The sequence below is a fragment of the Schistocerca piceifrons genome, chromosome 8 (assembly GCF_021461385.2).
Source record: "Schistocerca piceifrons isolate TAMUIC-IGC-003096 chromosome 8, iqSchPice1.1, whole genome shotgun sequence".
NCBI lineage: Eukaryota > Metazoa > Arthropoda > Insecta > Orthoptera > Acrididae > Schistocerca > Schistocerca piceifrons.
The window spans coordinates 4035191-4056227 of NC_060145.1; the positions used below are offsets into that span (position 1 = coordinate 4035191).

The 21037-nt window shown below is 44.3% G+C and overlaps 1 protein-coding gene across 1 annotated transcript in view; it reads left to right on the forward strand.

Moving 5' to 3' along the window:
- LOC124711477 (4-pyridoxate dehydrogenase-like) overlaps positions 1–21037 on the forward strand; it is a 53364-nt gene that overhangs the window by 11605 nt on the left and 20722 nt on the right. The window contains exons 3-4 of the mRNA XM_047241584.1: positions 5151–5314; positions 11927–12031. Coding sequence (XP_047097540.1) covers positions 5151–5314; positions 11927–12031 — 269 coding nt within the window. The remainder of the gene's footprint in view (positions 1–5150; positions 5315–11926; positions 12032–21037) is intronic.

The window sequence follows — 21037 nt, forward strand, 5'->3', positions numbered from 1 at the left end:
TATTAACAGGCGGCGGCCGGCGGAAAGCATTGTCATATCCAAACCGTAGCGTTAAATGTGGTAAGCACGGTGCGTCGGTATCTTGGGTACCTCAGTGCGAGTTCACCTAACTTCAGCCGGCAATTAGTACGTACGCCGTTATGAATTTTTGCCACAATCACGGCAGTCGCACACGTTTTATCACGTTGCGAATATTAACATTCAGTGGATACACGGACACACTGCAGAAAACAAAGCGGAAGACTCCTTTAATGCCAACTAAGTCCTCTTCTATAATAATTAGGGTTGCACTCCGAAAAACGTACCATTTTACCCTACGTAATAACTCCGTATTATCCCTTTTCTTGAAAAACTTAAAACTTGCAGAGGTTACAAAATCGCCTGAAACAAGTAACTACACGTACCCTGTTTTATACACGGTTATTGGGTGGCAAAAGCCACGAGAAGGCGATACGGTAACGTGTAGACTGGCATCGTCAGAGACTACGATTTGACCGTACATTCTCCCGGGTCGACTTCACGGTCGCACGTATATCCTATTCCTGCGAGAGGTTCAGTCGGACACACTGAATGATGTTCCCATGCGATTCGACGCAGAGACAAGTGAGAGCACATCTGCAGGCCACCTTTCCCGGTCGCTGGATTGGTCACGGTGGCACTGTCTCACGGCCGCCACGATCAGCCAATCTGCCTCCAATCGATTTTTTCCTGTGGGGGTATCTGGAGGGCCTTGTGTATGAAACAACTGCTACATCGCCAGAGGACCTATTGTGTAGGATTGTTATGTCACCAGGAGCTCTTAGAGATACATCAACAGCAGGGTATCTTCGAGGTACATCAAGTATCTTTGAGAGGATGAGCTGTTCAATGCAGCGTCGATGTGAGGCGTGTCTCGATGTATCTGGGCAAAACTTGGAGCGTCTTCTGTAGCGAGAGTCAATTTGTGGCACATGGCTGACTGCAACGCCTTTAATAGCCCCGGACGGAATTTGCGACCCTCGTACTGATCCTTATTGTAGTGCGATGTGTCATGCCAGTTTGTAATTTCTTTTATTTTAATTACCTTGTATATTGTCTTTGGTTCCTTAGCCGCTAACTTGATAACTGTTTCTTTGTGTGCAACATTTGTCTCAGCGACTAAATAAACTGCTTTTATACTGTCAGTCATCTGCGTTTTGCCCCTTTTAGTTTTGAGCACACTTTGTGTACAGTAACATGTAATTTGGTTTTGCTGTGTTTATAAAATAGGTACACATTAAAACATCTTTAAACGCATTTCTACATTAAACTCCTATTGTCAAGTTAATAAAAACAACTATAAAAGTTTTTAAATAATCCACTAAGATTTAATGTCTACTTTCGTAAAAACTATGCCGTGGAACTGAATTTGGTTATATCCTAAAATCTAGGCTGTCCTATTGCGAGCATTTATGTGCATGTTTTCCTATACCCACTGAACGTTCTCCGTTTTTACATGTATTTACGCTGTATGAGGAAGTATTGCCAACTAGCGAGGTGGATCATTCTGTCACGGTATTTGTGCTTTGGTGGCAATATTCATTTGAGTTTTTGACTGTTTATATTGCGTGTAAGTTATGGTGAGGCAAAAGTGGGAGAGAAAGTGACGGAGGAGTGACTAGTAATTAATATTTAGCTTCTAGCATTACCTGTGTGCGCCCATTATCTTGGATGGCAGGCAGTGCTACATTTATCTACAAAAATCAAACATACCTTCTATCTGGCTAGTGTATGAATCTAGTAAGAAGCCCAGTTTGTATTACAGCTTTCGAAAATAAGGAAGAGGCACGCGTGTGGCAGATGAACAGCCTTTCGCGCATTCGCGGAAACTGATCTTAAACATGACGGGGTAACAACGGCTGTCCATCCAAAATACATCCAGATTGTTTGGTTGGTTGATTTGGGGGGAGGGTGCCAAACAGCGAGGTCATCGGTCTCATCGGGAGGGATTGAGAAGGAAGTCGGCCGTGCCCTTTCAAAGGAACCATCCTGGCATTTCCCTGAAGCGATTTAGGAAAATCACAGAAAACCTAAATCAGGATGGCCGACGTGGGTTTGACCCGCCGACGTCCCGAATGCGAGTCCAGTGTGCTAACCACTGCGCCACATCGCTCGGTATTACGTCCAGAGTGAGTAAATCTATCGAGGTGTACTTTGCGCTAAGTTACAGCATGCAGTATGGGCCATTTTCTGTAGTACGCAAGCAATATTTAACGGTTATAGCTGCCGAATTGTGAAACCAACACTGCTTCTTCAAATGGAACTACAACATATACACTATGTGATCAAAAGTATCCGGACACTCCCAGAAACACACTTTTTCATATTAGGAGCCGGTGCATTGTGTTGCCACCTACTGCCGGGTACTCCATATCAACGACCTCAGTAGTCATTAGACATCGTGAGAGGCGAGAATGGGGCGCTCCGTAGAACTGACGGGCTTCGAACGTGGTCAGGTGATTGGGTGTCACTTGTGTCATACCTCTATACGCGAGATTTCCATACTCCTAAACGTCCCTAGGTCCACCGGTTCCGATGTGATAGTGAAGTGGAAACGTGAAAGAAGACGTACAGCACAAAAGCGTACAGGCCGACCTGTCTCTTGAGTCAGAGAGACCGCGGACTGTTGAAGAGACATGTAATAGGCAGACATCTATCCAGACCATCACACAGGAATTCCAAACTGCATCAGGATCCACTGCAAGTACTACGACAGGCGGGAGGTGAGAAAACTAGGATTTCACGGTCGAGCGGCTGCTCATAAGTCACAAATCACGCCGGTAAATTCCAAACGACGCCTCGCTTTGTGTAAAGAGCGTGAACATTGGACAATTGAACAGTGGAATAACGGTGCGCGGAGTGACGAATCACGGTACACAATGTGGCTATCCGATGGCACGGTGTGGGTATGGCAAATGCCCGGTGAACGTTATCTGCCAACGTGTGTAGTGCCAACAGTAAAATTCGGTGGCGGTGGTGTTATGGTGTGGTCGTGTTTTTCATGGAGAGGGCTTGCAGCCCTTGTTATTATGCGTGGCACTATCATAGCACAGGCCTTCATTGATGTTTTAAGTATCTTCTTGCTTCCCATTGTTGAATGGTTACACGACAATAACATACATGTAACAGACTGGCGTGCACTAAGGTCTGACTTGAATCCCACAGAACACCTTAGGGATGTTTTGGAACGCCTACTTCGTGCCAGGCCTCACCGACTCACATAGATACCTCTCTCCTCAGTGCAGCACTCCGTGAAGATTGGGCTGTCATTCCTCAAGAAACCTTCCACTATCTGAATGTATGCCTGCGAGAGTGGAAGTTGTTCAAAAATCGTTCAAGTGGCTCTGAGCACTATGGGACTGAACATCTGACGTCATCAGTCGCCTAGAAGTTAGGACTACTTAAACCTAACCAACCTAAGGACAGTACACACACCCATGCCCGAGGCAGGATTCGAACCTGCGACCGTAGTGGTCGCGCGGTTCCAGACTGAAGCGCGTAGAACCGCTCGGCCACAACGGCCGGCGTGGAAGCTATCATCAAGGCTAAGGGTGGGTCAACACGATGTTGAATACCAGCATTAACTATGGTGGGCGCCACAAACTTGTAAGTCATTTTCAGCGAGGTGTCCGGATACATTTGATCACATGGTGTACCAACAATCGACGGATACACAGCCGCTGTGGATTTCCCGAGCGAAGTTGTTTTCCTGCATAGGCTGTTTAACTTTTGTAATAACCATTTTATTCCATAATTTAGCGATTAGCTAATTTCACCACATTAAAAAACTGTAATGTATGTAGCGCGAAGTTGCGTTCTATCAAAGCTACGGTTCGGTAGTTTTGGTAGAGTACATGAATGACGTAGTAAATTGTAGGTTTACCGGTAGCGTTGGTACGGAGAGAAATGTAAAATAAAATGTGAAAGAGAAAGAGGGAACCGACGTCTTAGCCTTGTTTGTTTGTTCTCCACTTAATTAGAACCGCACATCGTTTAGTGTTAGCCCTTTAACTTCTGCATTTTTACGTAACCAAATCAATTATTTTTATGCAAGTAGTGTTTACATGTACAAACATTAAAAATGTACGTAATTATTCTTATTTTCTACTCAATAAGAAGTTATTCATCATGATCAAAGGGAAGAGTTTCCTGTATGACTGGCAAGTTTCCGTAGAAGGTTATTACAGGAGTGTTTTTATCAAGGCAGGAGATGCAAGGGCGTTATACCAATTGTAAAATTAGAACTGGGTTAGACAATAATTGTCATACATATATTATCTAATAAATGCGTGTATGGTATCTTCAAGTATGTTTTTGAATTCTCGTATTCTTATATTTCATTCTTATGTCAGTTCTTAATTCTCCTATTCTTATATTTCATTTATATGCTTATTCTTCAGGACGACTCGGTGCATTCGCTTCGACGATATCGATCGTACCTAGAATCGACACAGAGCAATTCCCAACACTACGAGCATCGCGCGAAGGCACGTTTGCCTCTCCTCGTAGGAATTTCACTCGGGAAAGAAACGTCATTGACACTGCTGAAGACTGCACGCGTTGGCAGTAATTTAACTGCTAACGTCGCATGATGGATCACTTCGAAAACTGGCGCATGCAGTTGATCATGAATCAGTGTACACCGAAAACAATTCTAAATCATTTTTCCATAGTTTTTTTTAATTCTTTGACGAGACATATACAGCTAGTAAACGAAAAGAAGCAATATTACTTCAGTATACACTGGCAAACATTCGTATTTTAATCTTCTATGGACTTGGTTAGATGAATGAACGACAAAAATAAAAGTAATAATCGGGTATCGAACAATGGACGCGAAACTGTTAAGCCGCGACTCTAGCCACTGTGCAGCAGCTTCGGCTGACTGTATATTCCGTAAAGGGCACAGAAATTACCACGAAAACTTTGACGGTCGTTTTCTCGAAAACAGTCGATTATCTGTGGATACGCCGGAACAAGTGTTTGCTTATTTTGACCCCATTTCCGCTGAGCGGGTTGTGGCACTTGACTTGTTGTCTTCGTTAGAGTCTGCTCCCTAGTTCCGCAGCCTGCACCTTGCCTCGCCTGCTGCTGACCTCCTGGTCTCACTGTCCCTCTGCTACTGTGCGCAGCTGCGGACGCTGAGTTCAGAGGCACGTCGGGCCCTGTCTCGGTGGAGCGGCCGTCCTTCCGCACGCCGCTGGCCACGGCGTGGGTGTCGGCCGCTCAGGAGCAGCTGCGGCTGCCGCTGGCCGACTACAACGCCGAGGACCAGGCCGCCGTCAGCTTCCTGCAGGTACACATATAGTGAAACCACACGTCTCGTCTGGCACAGCGTTCTGAGGTGTAGGGTTGATCTGTTATTCTGAGCAACGGCTTAATCTGAGGTGTACCCTTTACCCTGTGGCTCCTGCAAGATGCAATTTCCACCCCCACACTACTACAGAAGTCAGACAGACGCTCCTAACGTTCTAAAGAGAAATGCCTGAAAAACTTTCAGCAATAAATATCTTCCGGAGTCGTCTGCTGTAAGGAAATGACACAAAAATTCACAAAATTTCTTTATGTAACTAGTGGGATACTTTGGTACTGGAGTAGTGCTAGTTAGTGTAAGAAAAACATGAAACTAACGAAAGTTATTATTTATTTTGCAAAAATTCTGAGAAATCACAATGGGACTTTTAGTTACGAATTGAACAAGTTATATCCTGGTTTTTTTCGGAATGTCAAGTTACCTCTCAAGGTTAGGATTCGCTAATGAAATTTCTATAGAAAGTTTAAGATGGTTGTTGACTTGGCAGAATGGCTGAGAGGCGCACCTACTCAACTTGAATAATTATCCGTTACAATGTTCCTAGGTACGGTCGAGGATGTCGCGTGAGAAATGCAGTGAAGTGTACTGTTGTGGAGGAAATATGGGGCTCACAAGACCTGTAGTGCACAATACCGTAAGCTGCGATGACTGCTGTCTGCGCCACTCGCTGCTGACAAATAAGATAACTCTCGTTCTATCTGCATTGACCTTCGCCGATCAAACTCTCCCTATGCCTTGATGAAGTCAAGAACTCCTATTCGCCCCTAGTCTAACTATTGGCGTGGTACACCAGTCAGAGAACCAGTCCACCGCGATGCCACTCAAAATTCGCTCGCAGGCGTTTAACTATAACTCTGTCCGTTCACACCACACAATAAGTGTGTCGGCCAACACAGTGAACAACGCTTAATCGCAAGGACTCGATATAGAGTAGCACTTCGATTTGCTCTCGACAGAGGTGCTCTCCCAGTGAAGTACTGAGGAGAGACTTGTTCCTCACTCCAAGAGCGACAACGGAACGGCGCCTCTGCACGCCAGACGTGAAGGGGTATATCTTTCGGTCTCTTCCATTATTCCTTCAGCTCAACGTGTCAGAAATATCGTCTGCCAATCAGCATTGCTCTTCTAAAACGGGAGAATGACGTTTCGTTTAAGGCGACAAATCCGGAAACCTGTAGCATTGGCGTTTGGCGTTTGCTGCTGAACAGAGGGTTGTTCCCCCCTTTCACTTGGGCCCACGCTGTCCGCTACACAGGCGGTCGTGCGCCAACGTAGATAGGCTGAGTCGTCCTCTGAAGGGACCGGCCCCCCAGCATGTGGTTTGCATCTCCCGAACTAAAAGCCCCTGCGACCGTCGTGTCTTGAATGTGTGTGTGAGTGTACGCCAGCCTCGAGTATTTCAATCTCGGTGCGCATTTGCGATTTATTAGTTATTTTCATATCGTTTACATGAATTCATACAACATTGACTTTATTTTATCGAGTTTGGGTTTGAATGACGCGTCTTGATGTGCGGAATATGATTGTGAGGGCGGAATATGTAAGCAATGAAGGTCAGGAGACCACGACGTCTTACAGCGTCTACAGGTGCGCGCCACGAATACAACTTCTGGAGGTGCTTACAACTTTCCCGTACGCAATCCTGACCCATTACTATCAGATAAACATTAAAACATCGCACGTGTCGCTAAATTGTGACCAAATCTTTATTTAATTATCCAGATGTCACTGTTCTCGACGTTGCTCAGGACGGGGGAGGGGGGGGGGGGTGTATATCCGATTACAAACCCAGACGACTTGGCGTTGCATCCCCAGTCGGTCCTACGACTATTTCCCGCCACTTACATTTCCAACTTTGGCTGTGACTGGCTGCGGAAGTTACTCAGTGGGGAAAACAGCACATTATCGCCAATAGAACCACACCGACTAAAGCAGCGCTCTGTTCAAATCGGCCTTCAGGCAGACGATAGTTTTACCTCAAGATGAACAAATATCTGCGTTTAAGTTAAGCGTGTTTATTTCCCCAATACCGATGCTACAAGCAATGGCAGCTCAGTATAGCTGCCAAGTTCGTTAACCGCACTGAAATGTGGCTATCGAACAGAGTAATATGTTTTGGAAAATTTAAAATTTCTTTACAAAAGTATTTTTAAATCACACTCACATAAGAAGATTAAAATATGATGACTAAGTAATTTCGGTTGCTAGTAACAATCGTCTTCAGATCCGTAAAGAAGGAAAATACAGATAATCGCCTTAGAAAAACCTCTTTATAAAGTAATCTTCGAAGTAGAAATCTTTAAAGTAGAAATCTTTGAAGAAAGCACGAAATATGAAGCTGAAAGCTAATAATCTGGAAGGAACGGCAATACATAACAACGTAGGTAAAAAAGCCGCGCATAAAAATTTATGTCTACGCGCATGACACTCGACTACAGTGTCACACCGTTTTTACTACGAAAGATGGTTTGATAGCCAAATCATGACGTTCCCTTCAGTCACTTTAAAATTTTGAAAGGCGCTGCAGTCATGGACTGTGCGGCTGGTCCCGGCGGAGGTTCGAGTCCTCCCTCGGGCATGGGTGTGTGTGTGTGTGTGTGTGTGTGTGTGTGTGTGTGTGTGTGTTTTGTCCTTAGGATAATTTAGATTAAGTAGTGTGTGTGTGTGTGTGTGTGTGTGTGTGTGTGTGTGTGTGTTTTGTCCTTAGGATAATTTAGATTAAGTAGTGTGTAAGCTTAGGGACTGATGACCTTAGCAGTTAAGTCCCGTAAGATTTCACACACATTTTGAACAAAATTTTGAAGATTATCCGGTGTGGAAAAAATTACGGTAAGCCATTTGCTGTTTTGTGTAGTCCAGCCAGGCTGACCTCTGCTGCTGTTGTTGTTGTTGTTGGAATTACATTTCCTATTCATGTTGCCTTCTACACAAGTGCACCCCCCCTGTTCGATGTTTATTACTGGTATATCAGTTAGCGTTTAACCTGCACTCAATATGACCATGGCACGTTATACTAAAAGCATTAAACTTTTTGTCAGTGTAACTCTGTACAGTCAATTCTGATCACGTTCACATAATTTTTTATATACGTCTCTTTATCTTTGTATTCTGTGTTTTCTTGAAAAATTATACTTTTAATATCACTTTATAATGATGTTTCTTCGTAATGCGATTTTCGGCATTTTGCTTCTTCAGAGATCTGAAAATTGCTGTGACGAATCTATGGACATGGTAGCGCGTCATACTGTATAAAACTACTGCTGCAGAAACACCAACGATTCGGCCACGGTTACAGCGCAATTCATTTTGTTATGTTATTAGTGTTAAGCAGTTATTTCAGCTTGATGCACCTGTAACTTCTGGGAATCAGAAATGGAATGGTGCAGCTCCTATCTTCACTAATAGTCTAGATATAATTATTATTGAAGGGATAAATCCTCTTCCTCATCCCATTAGGTATTTTATTTGAATCAGGAGAATTGAAAATAATAATAATGTCGATACCCAGAAGAAGGCTGCTGCAACCATGGCCAGAACGTTGGTTTTTCTCCACCAGTAGTTTTATACGATATCACGCGGTACCATACCCACTTTCATGTCGAATGGATCTGGCCGCGGAGCCTACGCGATTATACGAAACTAGTCAGTCATGAAATTTTAATCTTCTTACGTAAATGCGATCTGGGTATTAAAAACTTTTGTAAAGCAAATTAAAGTTCAACAAACTACATAAAGATCGCTTTCTACATTCCTAATGTCAGGCGTCACCAAGAGTAGTTTGTTTGCAAGACAATCGACTTTCATGTCTGAACTCAATAACTGCTTAGGAAATTTTCTCCCCTCCTCAAAATGCCCAGTGAACCGCTTCCTAACTAAACAACGATGTAGGTAAAGCAACAACAACAGTAACAATAATAATAATATCATTATTATCAAAAGGATCAATAATTAGGATTTGCCGTCGTATCGACCAAAGTCATTCGAGATAGAACACAAACCGGGATAGAACAAGCACTGGAGAGCGGAATCTACCGTGTTCTTACGAATGTAATGATCGCCGCATAAGCCTTAACTGATACAGTGGAACCACTAAAAACCTAAAAATGGATGAACCGGCAGGAATCGGAATTCTCGGCTTCCCGAATGGGAGCCCAAGTCTTCTCCAGTGTGGCATCTCGCTTGTTTTTATTCTTTCTTATAATCATTTTTTTATTTTTGTACCACAATATGTGACAAAATACGATAATGCACTTTACCTACAATCAAAAGTGTAGTAAATGTATATCTTCCGACATAACCCACGCGAAATAATTAATAACAGCACTTTCGAATCAATGTGTACAGCGTGATATTGTTGGTTTGTCTAACTGCTTACTGTCAATACAGTGGCAATAGTGACTAACGAAATTTTCATCCAAAAGCATTTTTCAGTATCCAGAACAAAATAGCGAACGGTCAGCGGAAACATAACTTTTTTTACGACACGCTCTACCACGTTTAAATGTTGTCCCTATCACAATGCTTGGAAAGATGGGTTTAGTTCTTTGGTCGACTACCACTTTGTCTACAGACAATGAGTAAAAGTTTTATCGAAGTGCGGAACTGGAAAACGGACAGAGACTGAGTAAATTTATTTGTGAGTTCATAATGAACAGCGTTATCTGTTATAGTCACATTAGCATTTTTCATCCGACATTGAAGTCACCTGTCCCGGAACCCTCACGCCCCTGCACCCATGTCTGCTTGCTTCCCACAGTTGGCAGTACCTGGTCATTCGCGATACGCGTCTGCCAGTACCTTCTCATGCCAGCACTCTTCATGTAAACCCAACCGCTTCAGTTAGTTATACGAGTAAGTGGTGTCTGTTCTTTCGAACGACTCAGGGAAACTAATAGTTTGAAGTAGGGTCGGTCCACAGGCTTCGTAAAATTATTTAACATAAATGTTTGCGTTACAGCAGCCAATTTAATGTTTACTTACTGGATTCATATAGCCGCTGATGTTTGGACTAGGGGCTATATTTAGGCCAATGTGTATATTCATATTTGAGACTTCTGCCTATGATGAGTGGTAATACTGGAAATTTCAGCAAAAATAAATAAAAAATAAGTTATTTTAAAGCCGTAACAGGAAAGAACCATGTTTAATAATGTAAACTTAAGACAGCGCTTCTACGACAGCCATAATAAATGAAGGAAGGTGAAAGGAAAAGGGACAACGCAGCGTCAAATTATCCCTCGCGAGTAGCTAGAGATGGGCGTGCTTACGTATTGTTGAATTTCCCCTTTTACATTTGCAGCATGCTTTAAGGAGAGAATCAGATACCTCTTTGTAGGCATCGACTCTTACATTCTGCGGAGGATACTGAGGCGACAAAAGTCGTGCAAGAGCGATATACACGCAGACAGATGGCGGTATTATCGCGTACGCAAGGTGTAAAAGAGTGGTACACTGGAGGAACTGCTATTTGTACTCAGGTAATTCAAGTGAGAAGGTTTCCGATGCGATTGTGGCCGCACGGCGTGAACTGACATACTTTCAACACGGAATGGTAACTGGAGCAAAACGCAAGGGACATTCCATTTCCGACATCGTAAAGGAATTCAGTATTCCGAGATCCATAGCGTCAAGAGAGCGCCGAGATTTCAGGCATTACCTCCCACCACGGGCAAAGCAATGGACGACAGCCTTCACTTAACGACCGGGAGCAGCGGAGTTTGGGTAGAGTTGTCAGTGCTGACAGACAAGCAACACTGCGCGGAATAACCGCAGCAATCAATGAGAGGATATACGACGAACGTATCGTGTCCTGGGTTCGTGACCATAGCAGTTGGTCCTAGACACTGGAAGACTGTGGCCTGGTCACATGAGTCTCAGTTCCAGTTCGTAACAGCTGAAGGTGAGGTTCGAGTGTGACGCGTGCATGTACGCAAGTTAAGACACCGTACAGGCCGGTCTCATTAATGGTGTGGGCTGTGTTTAAATGGAATGAAGTGGATCCTGGTCGTGTTCGGCTACTTGCAGACCACTCACAGCCATTCATGGACTTCATTTTCCCAGACAACGACGGAATTTATTTATGGATGGCAATGCGCCATGTCACGGGGCGACAACGCTTCGCCAATGGCTTGAAGAACTTTCTGAACAACTGGAGCCAATGATTTGGCCATCCAGATCGCCCTACGTGAATCCCATCGAACATTTATGGGACGTAGTCGAGAGGTCGGTTCGCGCACAAACCCTCGTACTGGCAACACTTCCGCAGTTACGGACGGCTATAAAGGCAGCACGGCTGAATATTTCTGCAGGGGACGTCCAACCACTTTCGGAGTCCACGCCGTGTCGAGACAGGGCGGGACTTTTGCACGGACGTAGCGTAACACACGTGACAGTTAAGACACTGCACAATAGTTTCATTAATATAAGGGGCCGGCAGGAGGGTGGGTGGGTGAGGTGTGAACAAAAGCTTCTCTGTACTACGCTAGTCCACTTGTTACCTATTTATCTACATTTGCCGCTCTTTTACTCATCTCTTTGACAAGTGACCACGAGTTCCAGCGCCGCTCCGTCACTCATCACGTGTCACGTGTGCAGGGCACAACCCGCGACGGCACGAGGTGCAGCACGTCCAGAGCCTACCTGCTGCCGGCCAGGCACCGCCCTAACCTGCACGTCAGCAAGCGCTCCCTCGTCACCAAGGTAAGCCGCACACTCACGCCAGCCTCCCTCCTGTCTCATTGCAGTACCTGCAAGTTGCCCCTCCCTGTTGGCCGTGCGGTCTGACGCACGGCTTTCCGGGCGGGAAGGTCCCCGGCACGAATTCTCCCGGCGGATTTGTGTCGAGGTCCGGTGAACCGGCCAGTCTGTGGATGGTTTTTTGGCGGTTTTCCGTCTGCCTCGGCGAATGCGGGCTGGTTCCCCTTATTCCGCTTCAGTTACACTATGTCGGCGATTGCTGCGCAAACAAGTTCTCCACCTACGCTTACACCACCATTACTCTACCGCACATACATAGGGGTTACACTCGTCTGGTGTGAGACGTTCCCTGGGGGGTCCACCGGGGGCCGAACCGCACAATAAGCCTGGGTTCGGTGTGGGGCGGCGGAGGGGTGAAGTGGACTGCGGTAGTCGTCGTGGGGTTGTGGACCACTGCGGCTGCGGCGGGGACGGAGCCTCTCCGTCGTTTCTAGACCCCCGGTTAACATACAATACGATACAATACCTGCAACTTACAGACTGGTCTCTCTGTAGAACACACCAGGTAACATACACAGTTGGTTTTGTCATTTACCTTACGAAGTCGTTGTAAACAAAAAAGATAAAAAACTGAGGGCCCACCGAAAAAAGCACGCTTTTAAGGAACATTGAGTGCAATTTCTGTAAAAATTGATATTTGGCTAGTATATCATTAATACAGTGTGTAACGATGCAGCTTATTACGAGATAACATTCGTTGCAGTAAGGCACACAGCCGTCTAGTACAGTGGCTGCAGGATGGCTTTTTTTTTTTTTTTTTTTTTTTGTCGCTTTGTTCACAGCACAGCTGACGCTGCCTGTCGGGAGAACTGCATAGCGTAACATTCAGTCGATACGAAGATTGATACCCTCTACGAATCTAGATAACCCATATTAGGTATTATACGATTTTGTTCAAATCTGGTACACACCCTTTTGTTATTGATGGAATGATGCTGTCGAAATTTCAGATTTTTATTTATTATATTTCTGGAGATAAAGACAATTACCTAAAAGTCCTAAAACCTACGCTAGTTTTTTTTTTTTTTTTTTTTTTTTAACCAAGTTAGGAACAACTTCAGATTGACTTTCATTATCATTTGAAGCCATTCCAAAGATATCAGTGCGTAAAGTCCACAGCTCGTGGTCTTGCGGTAGCGTTCTCGCTTCCCGCGCATGGGGTCCCGGGTTCGATTCCCGGTGGGGTCAGGGATTTTCTCTGCCTCGTGATGACTGGGTGTTGTCTATTTCATCATCATTGACTCGCAAGTCGCTGAAGTGGCGTCAACTAAAAAAGACTTGCAATACGGCGGCCGAACTTCCCTTCATGGGGCCTCCCGGCCAACAATGCCATACGATCATTTCATTTTTTTTAGTGCATAAAAACCAATTAATTACAATTTTCTTTCTAAAACTTTAGTCACAGTGCATCACATAATACAAAAAATCGGTCAAAATTATTATTTGATTATATTTTGCCACGTGAGTGCGTGATAATGATTATGTGGGACATACATTAAAATTTAATATTTCATTTTACGTAAAACCTTGTACTAACGAACCGTGGGAAATTTATGTTGCAACCACTACTCAGGTGACGTATGTCGGTGTGTGCTTGCTTTTGTATAAAAGCAGCCAGAATGGAAGTTAGAACCGGAATAAGTATATTTATCAATTTGAAGAATATTTCGCACTTGGTTCATTTTGATTAAACATAATACAGGAATTTGAAGTTCTGCTGACATTAATTACAGTCAAATTAGTCACTGGATAAGGCAAGATTTGGCGCGAGAATGATCTGGTAGGAACGTTCTGATTAGTCGTTTGGAACAACAGCCAATCAGAATTCAGCTGTTCCCGCCCGAAAAGAGGAGAGTACGTCGAGAGGAGTCGCTTGCTAGCCGGTCTACGAACAACACGATGCTAGATCGCTCCTTAAAAAATAATCTGTAAGGTCAGGAAATAGTGAGCTAACTTCGGTTCGAACATATCGTGACTGAAGCGACTGGAGTTACGAACATTTTAAAGAAAGTGTGGTGTTTCTAAGTTAAATAGTTTGAGAGAGATGAGCGTGTGAACTTTCTGATCGTAGTAACATCTCCGCAAGTCGTGTTTCGTGCTCTGTAGGGAATAGTTTGGAGAGCACCTCTTACGAAGAAGACCACTGAAACGAGCGAAATTTTAACTCGCGAATAGTTGTGGGTCTGTGACTGGTAGAAGGTGAAAATTAGTCGGGTCGGACTAACTAAAATTCTGGCTGCTTTTCGAATGAATATTTGTTATAAAAGCAGTGAACTTTGGATGATAACGTTTTATCATATTAAATACGGACTTGATAGCCATTTCATGTGTTTCAATATGAATAAAAAGCAGAGTTAATGTAATTTTCAACGCTTTTGTGCATGCAGACTGGAGATCCAGAACGCCCAATTTTTTAATCATGAACTTTCAGGAACTGATTTTCAACTCGAGTTACTCGGCCTCTGTGTGGCAGGTATTAGGTAGTGGTTTCATCCACGCTGCTTTACACTGCCTAGCACGCATCTGCTAGCACAGAGTGAAGGGACATTGAACAAGTATCTTATCGAGGTAGGTGGACTGAACGAGATAGCGTCAACAAAAACGCGGACGACCGACTCCGCCCCGCCGCAGGTGCACCAAATGTCATATTTGTTCCTTCCTCTTCGCCTCATCCGTTTCTTTCCTTTTCTTTTTTCTCCTTCCTTCCTGCAACAGATCACCTGATCACCGATGTGGAAGAAAGAAAAAAATGAGCAACAGTGAAGCACTCTTCTACACAGTCACTAAATAATAACGTTACTTCTTTAGGGTGTAAGCGTTGCTTTCTCATGTGCCTTTTTTCCCGTATTTGAAAATACTTGTTACCTTCCACTTATAAACCAGATGAAGCAATGCTTTTCGAACGTTTGTACTTGTCTTTCAGTTTTCCTCATAGACGGATAACGACAGAGATTGCGTTGTTATCACACTATGTCGTCTTAAAGACGCACTCTCTCTACGTTGTTTTTCGCACAATACCCTTTCGGTTTATTAGCAAGATAACATTAAAATGCAAAAGCTTTTGTTTTTTGGGGCGGGGGTGGGGGGGAGGGGGGGGGGGCACGGAAAAATACGGAAGTAACAGATGTCACCTCCCACAAAACAAATAAACCTTTAAAATATGCGTTATGTTTACATAAATAGCATTCGTACTAACGACGCAGGGAGGCTTCATTAACAGCATTATTAATTAAATCGCATCCATTTCCCACCCTCCACCTCCCCCGAAAAAAGGAATTGTATATTCGAATCTTAGACCGCATCTGTCAGAAGCCTAACTCGAGCGCGTCAAAGCAAGAATGTTTGCAGTCTCTTTATTGCAGTGAGACTGCTGAAATTAACTACAATCAAACAATACAAAAAAAAAAAATCAACAGTCGCTACCGCGATAGCTCTCTGAAAGACATGGATGTTTTCAATTAGCCAATACCAAATTCCTCTAGCATGGACATCCGACAGGTGGACACTAGAGTCCGAGGCTCTCCTGCGGGGTATGTTTACTTAATAGGACCACAGGGTGGGGGGCGGGAGGGGTAAAGAATCGGGATAATGGATTATCATGACGCAACTGGTACACATCAGTTCGATTCGCTAATACAATGATATGTCCTCCATTAAATTGCGGATCCATCATTTCTGACCGGTTTTTGCCGATATCGTTTCATGTCATTTGTTTTTCACTGACTTCACCTCCCATGAATCCAACCACTTCGTTTCAATGAATTTAATTAATATTTACCTCTTGCAGTAGGGTGAACCGCGATCCACCAAATCCGTTTCGCCAGTGCTGCTACTCCGTGAGAGAATCTATGGAACTAGGGAAAACATCTGTGCTTATAAACGTTTGAGGCAAATCCGGAAACGTGCTGAAACGGACTAAGTTAAACACAAATGCTCGCAAAAAGCAGGAAATCCGGGTTCGAATCCACATTTGGTATAAACTTTCAATTATATAGCCGCTGTGTCGATGGACACCGACAAGCTAAAAAATTACAACAACTGCTCGCCGCCAACTGGATTCCGTTTGGTGGCGTTCCGACCGCGTAACGTGGTAACTTAAGTACGTAAGCGGAGCAGACATGGAGGCAGGATCGCTCTAGCGAAGACATACGTTGCAAATGGGGAAATCCATTCAGACAAACTACTTTGACAAAGGGAAAATTATTATTAGGCAGGGGCTGTGAATGAGTATCTCGAAAACGGCGAAGCTGGTCGGATGTTCGCGTGCTACTGTCGTAAGCAACTACGGAAAGAGGTAAAAGAACAGAGAAACTACCACTAGAAGCTAAGTGGTTGGACGTCCACGGCTCTTCACAGAACGTGGTGTTTGGAGACTTGCCTGTTCTGTAAAGTAAGATAATGGTCATTTGTGGCATCTCTGCCGAAAGATGATGATGATGATGACTGGATTGTGGGGCCTTCAGCTGCGCGGTTATCAGTGCCCGCACAAATTCCCAACGCTGCTCAGTCCAATGTCGCCACTTTACCTTCAGCCAAAAGAGCACAATGCTGGTGCACGCACAACTGTTTCGCAGCACACAGTTCGTTGTACACCCCTACACGTTCACATCTTCAGCCAACGACATCGTCAGTTACGACTGTAGTGGGCACGGGACCATCGGAGTTCGACGCTCGATGAATGAAAACGTCTCGAAATGGTTCAAATGGTTCTGAGCACTACGGGACTTAACATCTGAGGTCATTATCAGCCCTAGAACTCAGAACTACTTAAACCTAACTAACCTAAGGACATCGCACACGTCCATGCCCGAGGCAGGATTCGAACCTGCGACCGTAGCGGTCGCGCGGTTCCAGACTGAAGCGCCTAAGACCCTCTCGGCCACAGCGGCCGGCTAAAACGTGCCGGCTCTTCCGGTGAACCAGGTCGCTGGTCGTCGTCTCAGACGCAGTCAGTCACTGAGGTGAACGGCGGCTCGAAACGTGAGCGCGCCACGGACGAAGGCTGCTGGGAGCAGTGTATGTTATGGGAAACATTCTCCTTCGCTTGCACGGAACCTGTGGTAGTAATTGAAGACACGCTGACATGCTTGATGTCAGTCATCCTTCAGCAGTATAATTGTCGGTGTCTCGGAGCAAGGACAGTGCTACAGTGGTTTCAGGAGCATTATAGTGAACTCACGTTCACGTCTCGGGGACCATGCTGACCTGATTCAAATCCTATGGAAGCCATCTGGGTCGCTATCGGCCATCATCACCGCATACGCAAATCGGCGGCCCGATATTTACATGATTTACAGACCTGTCCGTAGACATCTAATGCCACATACCTTCACAACCATACCAACAATAGACTGTCGGGTAAATGATACGCAGGATCAGTGACGTATTTCGTTGCAAAGAAGCAGGTGGTCATAAATGTTTTGGCTCATCAGTGTATCTTAGATCTGCTGTCGCGTCGTACCCCGCAGACCTCTAACGAGGATTAACTGAGTGCCCCGGATCATCCGGTACCTCGAGCCTCTGCGTCAAGTGTCATGACAGCAGGAGTTACGGGTAAAGTTAGTTTGATGAATTTAATGTTGAGGAGAGAAGAATTCAACTTACTGGTGGAGAGACGGGATTACTAAGGACTATTTTTGTCTCTAGTAAGATGATCACTGTAACTAATGTGATTGTCAAGGTAACACACAGACCCTACTACGGTCCGAGACTCCACACACACAAAACCATCATCATCAATAAGCTATCGTCCAGTCTCATACGCAATATGAATGCACGTTATAGGTATGAAAAACTTGGGGTTTTAGCACCCCGTCGACAATAAGGTCCTTAAAGATAGCGCACAAACTCGTTTCGAGAGGGGCGTACTTTGCATATTAACTACCCCGACATTTGCCTCTGACGATTAACAGAAAACCTAAAGCTGGGCGGATGTTTCAACCACAGCGCCGTCTCCTTCCGTACGAGTTTTCAGTTAAGTGAAGAGAGCAAGACCTGGCATTCCGAACAAAGTACCTATGTAATGTGGTCTGCCGAGTCGATTTCTAGACTGTCCACGTATTACAGCGTGTGTTTACAGAGAACACCGGCAGAAGATCACACTTAAGACTTTCTTCTCACTACTGTGGCTTGTGACTCAGCTTCTGTCTCAGTTTGGGCTGTAGCAAGATGGTCTTCAGTGGGTTCTGCGTTACACTGCCTGATAAGAACTATGAAAGCAATTTTGGCTACCATGGCCGTTCATTGGTACAGGTATTATTGTCAGCAGTGGGGACAAACTTTGAATATAACGCCCCAACTCACACACCTGGAGAATTTTTAAGTTTGATGTAGTAAGCAAGAAGACAATGTAACACGCCTCCCATGACTTCCACAACAACCACATCTGAAACTCCCGACCTACTGTGGCCTAAATTAAAACAAAGATTGTTTCAGCCTAATTACAATCCTCTGCCACCTCTCTCTAAACTGGAAGTCGTGTCATGCGAGAACTCCTCTTACTCAGGAGGTAGACAGTCTCTCGTGCAATTCATCGTGTCTTCTAGGTATCTGCAGTCATGAAAACATGCGGCGAAACAAATGGAAAGGAAACGGGATGGGAAAGAGAAAGCAAATAATGACCTCCAGTCGCACAGGGCATTTTGGCTATGCAACGGACACAGCTGATAATTTGTGCGGGACCGGTAATCGATCCCAGATGTTCGGTCTCTCTAGAACGGTTACCTTAACCGCCCCAGCCATCCGGAAAGACTTCCCGTCAGACCCATATTCACAACTTCCCACTAGCTGCACCGCACCGACCACCGCCCATGAACCCACTACTGACAGATTTCGGAATTCCTATAGGAGTTCGGATGTTGGTTGCGCATCCCCCCCCCCTGGCATGCACTGTCTCCCTCACTGTTTTCCTGGCACTGTTCTGTCACTGTCAACTACGTTCCGCTGCCACTGTGTTCCCCTCTTTCTCTGACACTGCCATTGTCTCCTTCGTTTTCTATTATGTAACCATTGTGTGCTATGTTCCAATATTTATTACTCTTTCCGTCTCTCTGCGAATGTTGCTGTCTTCCTTATCTCTCAGCATGCCAATTTTTTGTGAAAATTTTCAAATATATGGTTCAAATGGCTCTGAGCACTATGCGACTTAACTTCTGAGGTCATCAGTCGCCTAGAACTTAGAACTAATTAAACCTAACTAACCTAAGGACATCACACACATCCATGCCCGAGGCAGGATTCGAACCTGCGACCGCAGCGGTCACGCGGTTCCAGACTGAAGCGCCTTTAACCGCACGGCCACACCGGCCGGCTTTCAAATATACTGAGAGAGGTAGAATGAAGCAGTTGGTGCCCCACTTTTCAGTCAGAGTCTTTTAAGCGGCACATTCACATTTTTTATGCTCTGATAGGAGAATTTTTTCGCTGGTCGCCTTTTCCCTGCTGCAACAGGACAGGTGACTCATATGAGAAGAACTTTATTGGTCCTTAAAATAACATAGTTTACTTGCGTAAAAGTAAAATAACACAAACTAATTTTTCACACCTACCCGATTTTACGAACACAAAAAATTTTGTATGTGCTTCGGTACTACAAGTAGAGGTCCACAGAGCCCTTGTGATGATAACGGAGACACTTTACGTCATATTTCTCAATGCTACGCGATTTTATAAACTACGTTTTCGCCTTACATTGGTCTTTACGTGCCTATTTGACGTATACAAGTAAGATAATTTTGAAACACTGTATCTTCGAAACGATAAAGACATTAAGAACATTTTAAAGGACCTTTCAGATCGGATTCTTAGAATAATAATAATAAAACCCGAGGAGGCCCGGGAAATGAATAGGCCTCCGGTATGTTCTGCCAGTCGTAAAAGGCGACGAAAAGAACAAACCCAAACCACTAATAGGGCTAACCCCCCTTCTAGTGTGATTATTTGGTTCAGGACAGAACTAATGAAGCCTCGGACAAGCGCAGTCATGGTCGGGGACGACGCTTGAACCCTATGCCCGTCCACAATGGTAACGACACTGCTAGCCACACGGAAAATGATTTAAATCCAAATAGAGGTGTTTTGCAGGACATGCTTCCTGCAACCACTCTACAAGGAAAAGAGACGGTCAGATGAAGTCAACCGACACCTCATGTTCTGTTATTACCAAGCAACAAATTTAGGTACCAACACAACTGGATAAAGATCACAAGTACACACAACATTTATTACCAGATACCCAGAATTAAAATTTTTAACAGAACAACGACTAGCTGATCAGATCCGTGTAATAATAAAAAATAACGGGATACCCCAGTCAGAATTAGAAAACATCAAACAACAAGTACAACAAATACTAGAACAAAATAATGTGCAATCAAATACAGTAATGCACTCAAACATCCCAGAGCAAACAGAAAAAGAACAACACACATCAATTAAACAATCAGAGGAAAACAAGCACAAATAGAACGCAAAGTGACACACGAGTTAGATATAGAAGAAAAATTTCAGTTGACATATATAGAATACAAAGACACAAACACAGACATTAGACCATTCTTGCATAGACCACCAAATAACCCACAAGTCGAAAAAACAATAACTATCAACACAATCACACACAACAAAATAAATGAAAATACAACTATGGAAGAGTTACAACTACTGATTTATATAGGAGCACTCACTACACTAAATATACACGCTAAGCAGAGATCAGAACCAACCAAGACACAGAAGAAACCCACAAAACCAGCATGGCAACGCAGGCTACAGATCAGAATAGAAAAACTGAGAAGAGACATCGGACAGCTAACACAATTTATAAGAAATGAAATATCAGACAAAAAACGAAAAAGGTTAGGTAAAATCTCACAACAAGAAATGATAGAGCAATTAGATGAAAAGAAGCAGAAATTACAAGCATTGGCCAAACGACTTAGAAGATACAAA